This window comes from Phyllobates terribilis, unplaced genomic scaffold, assembly GCF_046119375.1.
Source record: "Phyllobates terribilis strain yellow unplaced genomic scaffold, ASM4611937v1 Scaffold_17__1_contigs__length_24005725, whole genome shotgun sequence".
NCBI lineage: Eukaryota > Metazoa > Chordata > Amphibia > Anura > Dendrobatidae > Phyllobates > Phyllobates terribilis.
The window spans coordinates 20,409,937-20,425,032 of NW_027362777.1; the positions used below are offsets into that span (position 1 = coordinate 20,409,937).

General features: G+C 46.2%; 2 protein-coding genes across 2 annotated transcripts in view; both read right to left on the bottom strand.

Moving 5' to 3' along the window:
- Window positions 1-1,826: 1,826 nt before the first annotated feature.
- Window positions 1,827-15,096, bottom strand: part of LOC141176147 (uncharacterized) — a 169,787-nt gene continuing 156,517 nt past the window's right edge. The window contains exon 9 of the mRNA XM_073660145.1: window positions 1,827-3,926. Coding sequence (XP_073516246.1) covers window positions 2,761-3,926 — 1,166 coding nt within the window. The 3' untranslated portion in view covers window positions 1,827-2,760. The remainder of the gene's footprint in view (window positions 3,927-15,096) is intronic.
- On the bottom strand, window positions 6,946-9,623 carry LOC141176161 (oocyte zinc finger protein XlCOF8.4-like). The gene is made up of 5 exons (XM_073660158.1): window positions 9,543-9,623; window positions 7,667-7,804; window positions 7,358-7,537; window positions 7,151-7,274; window positions 6,946-7,067 (listed from the first exon to the last, which is right to left on the bottom strand). The coding sequence occupies exons 1-5, from the start codon at window positions 9,594-9,596 to the stop codon at window positions 6,946-6,948; spliced, it is 618 nt and encodes a 205-aa protein (XP_073516259.1). The 5' UTR covers window positions 9,597-9,623.

Sequence of the window (15,096 nt, forward strand, 5' to 3'; positions counted from 1 at the left end):
AAAACGGTCTTGTTAAGCTACTGTGACCTCCACGTCTCTTCCAAGGGGCATTAAAATCGTATTATTAAGCTACTGTGACCTCCACCACTCTTCCAAGGGGCATTGATACTGTCTTTTTATTCCACTGCGACCTCCACCACTCTTCCAAGGGGCATTAAAACTGTCTTGTTAAGCTACTGTGACCTCTACGTCTCTTCGAAGGGGCATTAAAACCATCTTGTTAAGCTACTGTGACCTCCACCACACTTCCAAGGGGCATTAAAACTGTCTTGTTAAGCTACTGTGACCTCCACCACTGTTCCAAGGGGCATTGATATTGTCTTTTTATTCCACTGCGACCTCCACCACTCTTCCAAGGGGCATTAAAACTGTCTTGTTAAACCACTCTGAACTCCACAGCTCTTCCAAGGGGCATTGAAATGTTGTTTTTAATTACCTCTAACCTCCACGACTCTTCCAACGGGCATTGCATTTCCTCATAATTTTAGTCAGCTTTTGCTTTTCAATGCATAGGCGAACACTAAGGGAGACCGACTCCCCAATAATGGGTAGAAGGTTTTTAGTACACTGTAATCCACGTCTGTTTCAAGGGGCCTTGCAGTTCCTCATAATTTTTGGAAAGCCTTCCATTCACTGCTTAGGCCAACAGTGTACAGTAGACCCAGTTGCTATAAATGGAAAAAACGGTTTAGTTAAGGCCCTCTGACCTCCATGTCACTTCCAAGGGGCATTGGAGTGCCTCGAAATTTTTGGTAGGCATTGCACTCACTGTATGCCCTATAACTGTGTAGCCGAACCGCTCCTTTTCGTACAGAAACATATCCTACAAGACATGTGTGGTTGACTGGCCTGATATTGATGTGAATGGTCCCTTTTCCTCCTGCTCTTTCTCCTTTGCCACCACCTCATCCATCATTCATCACCTGAAGCTTTGTTTTAACGGGAGTCATAGAACTGGGATAGTAGCAGGAAAACATCCAGCAATCTTCGGAGGAGGTAGAATATGCGCCAAAACGCTGACCACCTCAGGCCTAGCCGCTACTACATACATGCACTTGCATTCCAAGGAACAGAAAGTTAAGGAGATGGATGGCCTCATGATCATGAATAATTTACTCGTTGTGTAGGAGGCCAACCACTGCTGCTGTCTACCTTCTGAACTTTGTTGAAGCCTGATTGACCCAGGACCCGCAATCCTCTATGTCTGGAGGACGTGTTGCATCCCAGTGTCCAACTGTGTCCCGGCTTCCACAATATTAACCCAGCGTGAAGGCGTCAGTCAGATGGACCATCCTTGGCCACATTCACTTGTTCACGTGTTTGTGGTAAGGCTGTCCTGTGGGCACCCGGACCGAGTAAGTTGCAAGTCTGCATCTTCTGATGCGGCAAGGATCACTTCTGAAGGGCACACTTTTAGGCAGTGACCTGGGTGTCAGAGATGCTTTCAGGGGTCTTCCCCATGCTGTTCCCATGTCTTTTCAGCACTGTATGCATGTGTCACAAAGCACATGGCCAGATAAGGTTGTAAAATGTTAAAATGACATTTCCTGGTGAATGCATTTGTCACGGTTGAAAGCAATACAAATGTGCAAAAACGCATAAAAAAATGTAACTTGTGTACATAGCCCAAGGTGTGGAGGAGTATTTTTGTTTTTGGTTATTTATTTTACCTTATACACAAGTCTTTACCCTGGAAAAGAAGTTCCTTAACATATTTCACAGGAAAACAGTTTCAGTTTTGTTTTTGAACGTTTTATTGTGAGCCCGTAAAAGTGGCTTAATATATCTGACCACGTTGTTGACAGCAGTGACATGGGGGTCAGAAATGCTTCCTGGGGCGATCCCCATACTGTCCCCATGTCATTTGAACACTGTCACTATCGTTTTGGGCACTTTTTAGGCTTTCTACAGACTGCTGGGGGTGCGGCCGCAAAAATTTTCGGGTCTCCCATAGACTAACAATGGACTCGTTGCTCGGGTCGAGCACCCGAGTATCACGGTGAGCTCGGCCCGAGCTTCGAGTACCCGAGCATTTTAGTGCTTGCTCAACACTAGTAAAGATAGCTCGATCCTCCGCTGCCCGCCTAGTAGCTTTCCCCCAGTGCCTGTCGCCGGCCCAGCACACCGGGGATGACCTCTTCATCCCTGATAGGGACAGGAAATAGCACTGGAGGGAGGATGTGGGAGGGGCTATTTAAACCTCTTCGTATTTCCTGTCCCTATTAGGGTGGGGTTACATCCTCCTGTGTGCTGTAGTGGGGGGTTATTAGAGAAACACTGCATACCAGACATGCTGACAGAGGTGGAGGACCTCAGATTAATCTCTGATATCTTGTCTTTCTTTCCCATATCGGACGTCATGTTTGAGGCTGTAAATTGCTTAGAATTCCCCCAGGAACACAGTCTGAAGAGTGCTCTCAGTGTGTGCCTTCTCTCGATGCTATGTCCAGGCCATGTCCTTCCTGATGATGTTCAATACATCCGAAGGAGGCGTTGATTGGGAGCAGGATTGTGTGATGTAACAACCTTGTGTGATGCCCGGGAACATGAGTTGTGACACTAATGGAACAGCACAAGAATGGGAGGTGCGTATGAGTGTTTTTATTTTAACAAGGCCAAACATGAGGAATGAGAATGAGTTGTCCTAGTAGTGGACAGCCTCTTTATGAAGATACAATTTTCGGTTAAAAATGGCTTATCCCCCATGTGACTTCTCAGAAGTTTATTAAGAGTTGATTTCTATGTAAATCATTTCCCACATTAAGAACATGAAAATGGCTTCTCGTCTGTGTGAGTACTATGGTGACTAAGAAGTGATGATTTCTTCACAAAACATTTTCCACATTCTGAACAGGAAAAAGGCTTCTCCCCTGTGTGAGTTCTCTGGTGCTTAATAAAATCTGAATTATCGTTAAAACATTTCCCACATTCTGAACAGGAGAAAGGCTTCTCCCCTGTGTGGGTTCTCTGGTGCTTAATCAAAGCTGATTTCTGGCTAAAACATTTCCCACATTCTGAACAGGAAAAAGGCTTCTCCCCTGTGTGAGTTCTCTGGTGTATAACCAAAGCTGATTTCTGGCTGAAACATTTTCCACATTCTGAACAGGAAAAAGGCTTCTCCCCTGTGTGAGTTCTCTGGTGTATAACCAAAGCTGATTTCTGGCTGAAACATTTTCCACATTCTGAACAGGAAAAAGGCTTCTCCCCTGTGTGAGTTCTCTGGTGCTTAATAAAATCTGAATTATCGTTAAAACATTTCCCACATTCTGAACAGGATAAAGGCTTCTCCCCTGTGTGAGTTCTCTGGTGTATAACCAAATCTGATTTATGGCTGAAACATTTTCCGCATTCTGAACAGGAAAAAGGCTTCTCCCCTGTGTGATTTCTCTGGTGATTAATCAAATCTGATTTCTGGTTAAAACATTTCCCACTTTCTGAACAGGAAAAAGTCTTCTCCCCTGTGTGAGTTCTCTGGTGATTAATCAAATCTGATTTCTGGTTAAAACATTTCCCACATTCTGAACAGGAGAAAGGCTTCTCCCCTATGTGGGTTCTCTGGTGCTTAATCAAAGCTGATTTCTGGCTAAAACATTTCCCACATTCTGAACAGGAAAAAGGCTTCTCCCCTGTGTGAGTTCTCTGGTGTATAAACAAATCTGATTTCTGGCTGAAACATTTTCCGCATTCTGAACAGGAAAAAGGCTTCTCCCCTGTGTGAGTTCTCTGGTGCTTAACCAAATCTGATTTCTGGTTAAAACATTTCCCACATTCTGAACAGGAAAAAGGCTTCTCCCCTGTGTGAGTTATCTGATGTCTGATAAAACTTGATTTCAATGTAAAACATTTTCCACATTCTGAACAAGCAAATGGCTTCTCCCCTGTGTGAGTTCTCTGGTGATTAACAAGATTTGATTTCTGGTTAAAACCTTTCCCACACTTGAAACAAAAAAATCTATTCTCTGTTGTATGAATGCTTTGATGTTTAAGAAAAGACTTTTGGAGTGGAAAACTATTTCCATATTCTGAACATGAAAATGGCTTCTTTGCTTTAGGAGCAATTTGTTTTTTAATGCTTATATTGTGACTTTGATTTTCCTTAGTAGTGAGTAATGAATCAGAAGACAGGACCTGTTTCAAATGATCAGATGACAGATCTTTGCTGTGAAGGGATGATGGTATATCTGGGTTAATGGCATTCACTTCAATTATATCCCGTGGGATATCAAGATCATCGGATTTAAAAATTGAAGATGTCAGCTGTCCCTCTGATTTCCTGGTACAGTCATCTGCCAAGAATAAAACCAATTATTATTTATGAATAACATATCCTTAAAATTTATATTGATGAACATTTCTCTCCGTAAAAATGCACTTTATATAAAAGTATCATTATCTACCAAGAAACCATCGCAGAAAAATCAGCCTTACACCAAATCAGATATCAAATGCAGTAGCATTTTAGTGTTGGTTGGGTGTACTGGGGTGTGGGTCCATGTGGGGTGCACTTATATAGTGCTGGGCAGCCCTCCTGATCTAATAGTATGGACATCATCATTAGGCTGTAAGCCAGACACTGTGCATCACATCTACCTGTGTGACTGGCGTCCTATTCAAGCTTCATCTGTGTGCATCTTTAATACTAGGCAGCCACCCCCTCCATGAATTGGTAGGTTTGTGAATGGTTGCTCCATCAGTATTTTGCACCTGCGCTGCCCCCACCTTTATCATGGGGGTCTGCAGCATCCTGCTAGTGCATTTGCTATATGATTTGGTGTTGGTAAGGCTGTATCTTTTTCAGTGATTTTTTTTAAAGTTTGCACTATGTTAGCCATCATTATTCACCAAGACAATAACAGTTCACAGTCTAATAGAAAACCTCATAGGATGAACCAGTGGATCGTAGTGTTCAACTGTTTGTTAATTCTGCCTCACAAATATGGAATAAAAAGCCACCAAACAATGTTATGTAGGCGAAAATAATATCAATAAAAACTTCTACTCATCTCACAAAAAACAAGTCCCCACTCAGGTCCATCATCTGTCAATGGAAAACCAGGTTTCCACATTATTAGTGACTCAAAGGCTATTGAGAATCAACATGGCTTCCATAAACCAATCCAGCAATATCCGCTCTCCCAAAGTCAGATCTCCTCCCTCACTTCAGATCCTTGCAGTGTGCCCAAACCACATTTAGCATCCATGTATTTGGCATTACTATAGTGAGAAGAACCCACTTAATTTACGGTGTGTGTCTCCTGGGGCACAATCTGGGCACTATGTGTTGGGTAATAAAATTATATATTTGCAATTTTCACTGTCCAACATCCACTGCGTGCTAATATCCGGAAAGTGCCTGTGGAGTCAAAATAGTCACTACTGCTATAGAATAATTCACTGAGGGTTAAAATTTCCAAAATGGAGTCACTTTATGGGGATTTCTACTGCTCTGGTTTTCTGCAATTTGGTCACATTAGGGCTCCTGCAAATGGTGTGTCCCATCTCCTCTGGGATCTTCTCCTGCGACGTCTGCTTCTCTCACCAGGAGCCGCCTTATTCATCCTGCAGGGGGCGCTGGTGATGGAGGAGACGTCAGAACCAGAAGCTCTGGGCGGTGCAGGCTCTGTCCAGCCACTAAGATTAGGGTGCCTAGGACCAGTATAGTACCATCCAGCCTGGCAGTATGGGTGTGTGTGCTGTCCAGCTGGAGTAATCTGCTCCCTGTTTCAGCCAATTGGAAAGTACCACACCCTACTAAAGCTGGAAGCATATTGCCGGAAGCTGCCAGATACAGCCTTGTTCTCCTCTGGTTCAGTCCTCTGTGCTCAGCTCCCGGCTTGTGTATTTGTTTCCTGTTGTGACCCCGACCCGTTTATTGACTACTCTTGTGTCTTCTGATTTTGTATTTTCTCTGCCCTCCTGGTTATGACCCGGCTATCTGACTATTCTTCTTGCCATCTCACTCCACAGAACAGCAGATAACACCATGTTCCAAGCTTAGGGGGTCTCTGTCTAAGTCCAGATCCATGTAGAGGGATTAAGGAATGATGAGCCAAGCAATCCTTGGGATCTGGAAAATGGAGTAGATAGCGCCAAGCCTGTTCGTGGTAGCCATCTTTTGAGCTGCCAGGTGAACACGAACAGTGCCCCCAATGCATTGTGTCTGCAAACTATTCTAGCAAGATCTGATTAAAATATCTAAATGTTGTTCCTTCCCTTCTTAACCTGCCATGTGCCCAGACAGTAGTGTACAACCGTATATAGGGTATTGTTGGATTCAAGAGAAGTTGGAAAATAGTTTCTAAGATCCATTTGTTTCCTATTATCCTTTGTGAAGAATTCTTAAGTTATCACCATATAAAGTGACACACGTCAGATTTGAAAATGGGGTACGGTTTAGGAGCACAAAACTGTCTGCGGGAAGTGGTTAAATCAGAGTATTTTGGGCACTAACTACTGTAGTCAAAAACTGTGAGTATAGACAATAACTCATCTACTGAAATGACCAAACTCGACTGTCTTCATCAGCAAAAAATGAGTAACTAGTGAAGAAAGTTATGCTCTAGCGGCAAAATGCTGATCACATGATTGTGATACGGCCGGACTACACCACTGATAAAGCAACCACAGCCAGTGACTGAGAAGAATCTGTAACTTCTCTGCATTTAGTGGTCACTACTCACCTGGGTGGTCATATGTAGGAATCTCCTCTTTACACCTCTCATCACCCCTCACATATGTCTCTGTAGTATTAATATGGGTCAGATCTTCACCCTGAAACAAATATTGTAAAAATCACAGACAGATGGAGAAGTTACATATATGATCAGCTCTAATCCTGCCATCTCCACCGTTCTCATTACACAAGTATAAAACATATAATACTAGTGGATAAAGCAGGACTGAACACAAGACCTTCACAGCCGTCTACACATCATAGGGGATATCTCATGACACCTTGTCTCCTTCTACCTGATGATCCTGAGGAACATTGGGATCTTCTTGTTTACAGTCCTGTGGAAGAAGAGGACGGGGACATCTCTCTGGTGTTGTCCTCTTACTGGATAGATCTGGAGGAAACACATACAGGGACTGAATTCATTCTTGACATACAGATAATTATAGGCCGTGTGTATTTAGTCCTGTCTATTACCTGGTGATGTGAGGGGCTGGGGAACCTCCATCATGATGTCCTTGTACACATCTTTGTGTGCTTCTAAATACTCCCACTCCTCCTTGGAAAAATAGACGGCGACATCCTGACACCTTATAGGAACCTGATATATACAATGATACCGTCAACTCCCCGATCCCTCCATAGCGTTACTGTATAATATCCCAGTATTCCCAGCAGTGTCACCTCTCCAGTCAGCAGCTCAATCATCCTGTAGGTGAGTTCTAGGATCTTCTGGTCATTGATGTCCTCATGTATCAGGGGGTGAGATGGAGGTCCTGTGATTGGGCTCAGGGGTCTTCTCCATCCCTCAGACACAGGGTCCTGACAGCGGTCACTAGAGGTCTTCTTCACTACTGTGTAATCCTGGTTATGGAGAAACACATTAATAAATCTCACTCCAGACATTTTCAGAGTCCTCACCTCTCCAGTTCTGTCCATCTGTTATTCCCATAGATAAGAATGATGTAATGTGACATCATCAGAATCTCTCACCTCTCCAGTAAGCTGGAAGAGGATCTCAAGGGTGAGGTGTAATATCCCCTTTGCCATCTTGTCTCTGTCCATATCTTTCTTTGATGGGTAAATTTGGGTAAAAATGGGTAAACTTAGAGGATCGAATATTGTAGAGACCTGAATGAGAAGATGAGCCGATGTAACATCATAAAAATCCTGTGTAATAATACAATTACTGGAGATAATAAGGGAAACATATGAGATTTATTATTTTACAGTATTTAGTTTTCTGCTTTACATCTAGTAATAAAACCTATATATTTTAGGCCACAGACAATAAGCAGTTTCTTCCTCGAAGTCTGCAGCTTAAGATTCTTGTCATAGAGTGCACAGGAGAGTTAGTCCAGATTTAGGCTTCAATTTCACTGCTGACATATTCACCAAATCCTCTTGATGCTAGAAGAAAGGTGCAAGTGTATCAATAGTAAAACTCTAATAGAATTCGGTTTACCAGCACCAGTTCGACCAGCCTTTGATCTTATGGACAGAGATATTCTGTGAAACTAAAGTTATGATTTGGAAAGGTTGAAAGAATTTGTCACATTAAATATGCCTCTTTTGGTTGATGACCAAAGATCGGCGTATTTGGCAATTACGGATCAGATTTCACGTGGAAATGGGAGACTGTTTTTCCTTGATGCATCAGGAGGTAGCGGTAAAACATTCTTAATTAATTTGCTGCTCACAGAAATTCGTTCAAATAATATTGCTCTGGCCGATGCCTCGTCTGGGATTGCGGCCACTCTTCTAGATGGAGGGTGCACGGCTCATTCAGCACTAGGATTGCCCTTGAATCTAGTGCTGTTGGAAACTCTTGGCTGTAATATCACTAAGGGCTCAAGGAAAGCTAAAGAATTACAGACTTGCAAATTATTTGTTTGGGAGGAATCTACTATGGCGCACAAGAAAGCTGTCAAGGCCCTCGATCGCACTTTGAAAGATCTGCAGGGATCCAATCGCTTAATGGGGGAAATTGTACTTTTTACAGGTGACTTCTGCCAAATGCCAAATGTTACCTGTTCTTAAGGGAGCAACACCAGCAGAAGAGCTGAATGCCTGTTTAATATCTTCTCATCTATGGAGACATATGCAAAACCTACAAGGAACAAAGTGATCATAAACCCTGCTGTAACTAAATAAGTAAAAAAGCAAAAGTGCATTTAAATAATATAGGGTTCTTAGTGAACACATGTTTTAATTAAAAAAGCATCACAGCCATCCCACCATGGCAAGGTGACCCTTTTCAGGATGGAGACATATTCAGAAGCCACTCTGAATACTAATATGTGGGTTCTACTGCGGACCAATTTACACCCCACCTGCTAAGCCTCAGAAACGACAGGTTCCCTACAGATTCCACTACCGGCTTAATCTCCTTCCCGGAAAACTTTTACAAAATGACGTCCTCAGTACTGGAGATTATTAATCAAGTTTTCTCCGATATTTGTAACAATTTTAACAATCATCAGTGGCTTTGTGAACGCACAATCCTAGGCCCTAAAAACTATAGTGTCAGCTCCATAAACCTACAAATACAGAAGAGACGCCCGGTCCAGAGACCACAGACATGTCCACTGATTCAGTCATGGATGGTGAACAAGCTGTAATGTCCCCATTGGGGTTCCTGAATTGTGTGGAGCCTCCTGGATGTCACCGCATAGGCTCACTATAAAGATAGGAGATCCGATAATGAACCAACAAAAGGGAATGGAATGTATTATGTCCTATAGAAACTGCAGAGAAATAATCATCTAATGTTGCGATTCCAGGATTATTCTAGAGGGAATCGGCTGCGATATCCCCTGTGCAATATATATCTAGTATTAATGCTCCAGTAATGGGGGTCTCCACATACCTCCACCTGCAGAGCCGCCACCACATACCTCCACCTGCAGAGCCGCCACCACATATATGGCTGCTCTGTGCGCACAGGAGCTGTGATGAGGTCACAGGAGGGGAGGAGTCAGGGGTCACATGATCAGGGGCCTCAGTGGATGCAGGACTCTGCTGTGCTGGTTGTCATGGTGCTGGATGAGCTGAAGTTTATGTGTGGGGTCAGGAGGGGTTTACAGTGTGGATGTAGCAGAGCCGTGTGTGTACGAGGTGTACGGAGCGGAGCCGCGTGTGTACGAGGAGTACGGAGCAGAGCCGTGTGTGTACGAGGTGTACGGAGCAGAGCCGCGTGTGTACGAGGTGTACGGAGCAGAGCCGCGTGTGTACGAGATGTACGGAGGGGAGCCGCGTGTGTACGAGGTGTACGGAGCGGAGCCGCGCGTGTACGAGGTGTACGGAGCAGAGCCGCGTGCGTACGGAGCAGAGCCGTGTGTGTACGAGGTGTACGGAGGGGAGCCGCGTGTGTACGAGGTGTACGGAGCGGAGCCGCGTGTGTACGAGGTGTACGGAGGGGAGCCGCGTGTGTACGAGGTGTACGGAGCGGAGCCGCGCGTGTACGAGGTGTACGGAGGGGAGCCGCGTGTGTACGAGGTGTACGGAGGGGAGCCGCGTGTGTACGAGGTGTACGGAGCGGAGCCGCGCGTGTACGAGGTATACGGAGGGGAGCCGCGTGTGTACGAGGTGTACGGAGCAGAGCCTCGTGTGTACGGAGCAGAGCCGTGTGTGTACGAGGTGTACGGAGCAGAGCCGCGCGTGCACGAGGTGTACGGAGCAGAGCCGCGCGTGCACGAGGTGTACGGAGCAGAGCCGCGCGTGCACGAGGTGTACGGAGCAGAGCCGCGCGTGCACGAGGTGTACGGAGCAGAGCCGCGCGTGCACGAGGTGTACGGAGCAGAGCCGCGCGTGCACGAGGTGTACGGAGCAGAGCCGCGTGTGTACGAGGTGTACGGAGCAGAGCCGCGTGTGTGCGAGGTGTATGGAGCAGAGCCGCGCGTGTACGAGGTGTACGGAGCAGAGCCGCGTGTGTACGAGGTGTACGGAGCAGAGCCGCGTGTGTACGGAGCAGAGCCGCGTGTGTACGAGGTGTACGGAGCAGAGCCGCGTGTGTACGAGGTGCACGGAGTGGAGCTGCATGTGTACGAGGTGTACGGAGCGGAGCCGCGTGTGTACGAGGTGTACGGAGCAGAGCCGCGTGTGCACGAGGTGTACGGAGCGGAGCCGTGCGTGTACGAGGTGTGCGGAGCCGAGCGAGTACGAGGTGTACGGAGCGGAGCTGCGTGTGTACGAGGTGTACGGAGCAGAGCCGCGTGTGTACGAGGTGTACGGAGAAGAGCCGCGTGTGTACGAGGTGTACGGAGCAGAGCCGCGTGTGTACGAGGTGTACGGAGCAGAGCCGCGTGTGTACGAGGTGTACGGAGCAGAGCCGCGTGTGTACGAGGTGTACGGAGCAGAGCCGCGTGTGTACGAGGTGTACGGAGCGGAGCCGCGTGTGTACGAGGTGTACGGAGCGGAGCCGCGTGTGTACGAGGTGTACAGAGCGGAGCCGCGTGTGTACGAGGTGTACGGAGCAGAGCCGCGTGTGTACGAGGTGTACGGAGCGGAGCAGCGTGTGTACGAGGTGTACGGAGCAGAGCCGCGTGTGTACGAGGTGTACGGAGCAGAGCCGCGTGTGTACGAGGTGTACGGAGCAGAGACGCGCGTGTACGAGGTGTACGGAGCGGAGCCGCGTGTGTACAAGGTGTACGGAGCGGAGCCGTGTGTATGAGGTGTACGGAGCGGGGCCGCACATGTACGAGGTGTACGGAGCAGAGCCGCGTGTGTACGAGGTGTACGGAGCAGAGACGCGCGTGTACGAGGTGTACGGAGCGGAGCCGCGTGTGTACGAGGTGTACGGAGCGGAGCCGCGTGTGTACGAGGTGTACGGAGCGGAGCCGCACATGTACGAGGTGTACGGAGCGGAGCCGTGCGTGTACGAGGTGTACGGAGCGGAGCCGTGCGTGTACGAGGTGTACGGAGCGGAGCCGTGCGTGTACGAGGTGTATGGAGCAGACCGTGTGTACGAGGTGTACGGAGCGGAGCCACGTGTGTATGAGGTGCACGGAGTGGAGCTGCATGTGTACGAGGTGTACGGAGCGGAGCCGCGTGTGTACGAGGTGTACGGAGCGGAGCCGTGTGTGTACGAGGTGTACGGAGCGGAGCCGCACATGTACGAGGTGTACGGAGCGGAGCCGTGCGTGTACGAGGTGTACGGAGCAGACCGTGTGTACGAGGTGTACGGAGCGGAGCCACGTGTGTACGAGGTGCACGGAGTGGAGCTGCATGTGTACGAGGTGTACGGAGCAGAGCCGTGTTTGTACGAGGTGTACGGAGCAGAGCCGTGTGTGTACGAGGTGTACGGAGCAGAGCCGCGTGTGCACGAGGTGTACAGAGAGGAGCCACGCGTGTATGAGGTGTACGGAGCAGAGCCGCGTGTGCACGAGGTGTACGGAGCGGAGCCGTGTGTGTACGAGGTGTACGGAGCGGAGCCGTGTGTGTACGAGGTGTACGGAGCGGAGCCGTGTGTGTATGAGGTGTACGGAGCGGAGCAGTGTGTGTACGAGGTGTACGGAGCGGAGCCGCGTGTGTACGAGGTGTACGGAGCGGAGCCGTGTGTACGAGGTGTACGGAGCGGAGCCACATGTGTACGAGGTGTACGGAGCAGGTTTTTTTTTAGAAAATCTCGTCCTCCCATTTGGATTCTCCAATGCACCAACAGGATTTCACAACTTTCTGAATGATATTTCTCTGATTACATTTGGAGATTTCTTGTGATTTGCCTTGATGATATATAACTTTCTCTCCTGATTTTGATTCTCAACAGGAACATGTCCGTGTTGTATTACAAAGATTGAGGGAGAATTCTTTGTTTGCTAAAATTGAGAAATGTTTTTTTCTGTTTAGGAAATTTCATTCCCGGGGTTAATTTTATCGGCTGATGGGTTTACGATGGATCCTGGGAAGGTCAAAGCTATAACAGATTGGGTCCGACCTAGTGACCTGAAAGCGTTGCAACATTTTGTAAGATTCACCAACTACACTGTGTGCAGAATTATTAGGCAAATGAGTATTTTGATCACATGATACTTTTTATACATGTCGTCCTACTCCAAGCTGCATAGGCTTGAGAGCCAACTACCAATTAAGTAATTCTGGTGATGTGCATCTCGGTAATGAGGAGGGGTGTTGACTAATGACATCAACACCCTATATAAGGTGTTCTTAATTATTAGGCAACTTTCTTTCCTTTGGCAAAATGGGTCAGAAGAGAGATTTGACGGGCTCTGAAAAGTCCAAAATTCTGAGATGTCTTGCAGAGGGATGCAGCAGTCTTGAAATTTCCAAACTTTTGAAGCTTGATCACTGAACAATGAAGCGTTATATGGCAAATAGCCAACAGGGTCGCAAGAAGCGTGTTGGCCAAGAAAGTCGCAAAATAACTGCCCATGAATTGAGGAAAATCAAGCGTGAAGCTGCCAAGATGCCATTCGCCACCACTTTTGCCATATTTCAGAGCTGCAACATTACTGGAGTATCAAAAAGCACAAGGTGTGCGATACTCAGGGACATGGCCAAGGTAAGGAAGGCTGAAAAACGACCACCTTTGAACAAGAAACATAAGATAAAACGTCAAGAATGGGCCAAGAAATATCTTAAGACTGATTTTTCAAAGGTTTTATGGACTGATGAAATGAGAGTGACTCTTGATGGGCCAGATGGATGGGCCAGAGGCTGGATCAGTAAAGGGCAGAGAGCTCCACTCCGACTCAGATGCCAGCAAGGTGGAGGTGGGGTACTGGTATGGGCTGGTATCATCAAAGATGAACTTGTGGGACCTTTTCGTGTTGAGGATGGAGTGAAGCTCAACTCCCAGACCTACTGCCAGTTTCTGGAAGACAACTTCATCAAGCAGTGGTACAGGAAGAAGTCAGCATCGTTCAAGAAAAACATGATTTTCATGCAGGACAATGCTCCATCACATGCATCCAACTACTCCACAGTGTAACTGGCCAGTAAAGGTCTAAAAGAAGAAAATATAATGACATGGCCCCCTTGTTCACCTGATCTGAACCCCATAGAGAACCTGTGGTCCATCATAAAATGTGAGATCTACAGGGAGGGAAAACAGTACACCTCTCGGAACAGTGTCTGGGAGGCTGTGGTGGCTGCTGCACGCAATGTTGATCGAAAACAGATCAAGCAACTGACAGATTCTATGGATGGAAGGCTGTTCAGTGTCATCATAAAGAAAGGTGGCTATATTGATCACTAATTTTTTTGGTTTTTGTTTTTGCATGTCAGAAAAGTTTATTTCTAAATTTTGTGCACTGATATTGGTTTACCTGGTGAAAATAAACAAGTGAGATGGGATTATATTTGTTTTTTATTAAATTGCCTAATATTTCAGTAGTTACCTGCACAAACAGATATCCTCCTAAGATAGCCAAATCTAAAAAAAAACCCACTCCAACTTCCAAAAATATTAAGCTTGGATATTTATGAGTCTTTTGGGTTGATTGAGAACATAGTTGTTGATCAATAATAAAAATAATCCTCTAAAATACAACTTGCCTAATAATTCGGCACACAGTGTATTATAGGAAATTCATTAGGGGTTTTTCTCAGATTGCTGAACCTCTTATTGTCATCACACATAAGGGGGCAGATCTCAAGGTTTGGCCACAGGACTATTGGGGTTTTTGAAAAATTGAAAGAGTGTTTTATATCTGCTACTGTTCTGGATGCTTCGAAGGTAGGGGCCATTTTATGTCAGGGTTCCAAAACTTTTGTCTGCTGAAAGAAATTATGCTGTTGGGAATTGTAAATTACTTGCTTTTAAATTAGCCGTTAAGGACTGGAGACATTTTCTGGAGGGGGCAGTTCATCAAGTGCAGGAAAAGGAATATGATGTCATTGGAATCACTGAAACTTGGTGGGACGATACACATGATTGGAATAAAAGGCTAAAAGGATACAACTTATTTGCAAGAAACAGACTTGATAAACGAGGAGGAGGTGTTGCATTGTATGTTAGAAAAGCGTATATCTGCACAGACATTGAAGCTTCAGAGACTGGGAGTTCTGTGGAAACTGTTTGGGTAAGAATACAAGGAGAGAACAACGGAAAGGACACCATTGTAGGCATTTACTACAGGCCACCTGGGCAAGCTGAAGATATGGATGAACTCTTTATGTATCAAATGACCAAGTTCTCCAAAAAATATGACGTAGTGGTCATGGGAGATTTCAACTATCCAGACATTTGTTGGGAATCTCTCTCAAGTAAAACTAACAGGTCAAGCAAATTCTTATCCTCTCTTGCTGACAACTTTATCTTCCAAAAGGTAGGGGAGAAAACAAGGGGATCTGCTACTTTGGATCTAATCCTTATAAACAGGGAGGAAATGGTTGAGGAGGTAAAGGTGGCTGGGACCCTAGGAGGCAGCGATCATGCTATTATAGAATTTTGGATAACTAGA

Excerpts from the sequence above, each read along its gene's own strand:
- LOC141176161 (XM_073660158.1), bottom strand. The coding sequence starts at position 9,596 with ATGTGGTGGCGGCTCTGCAGGTGGAGGTATGTGGTGGCGGCTCTGCAG. Across the intron at positions 7,805-9,542 it reads TGGCGGCTCTGCAGGTGGAG|GTCTCTACAATATTCGATCC; the intron begins GTATGTGGAGAC and ends CTTCTCATTCAG. Across the intron at positions 7,275-7,357 it reads TTGAGCTGCTGACTGGAGAG|GTTCCTATAAGGTGTCAGGA; the intron begins GTGACACTGCTG and ends TGTATATATCAG.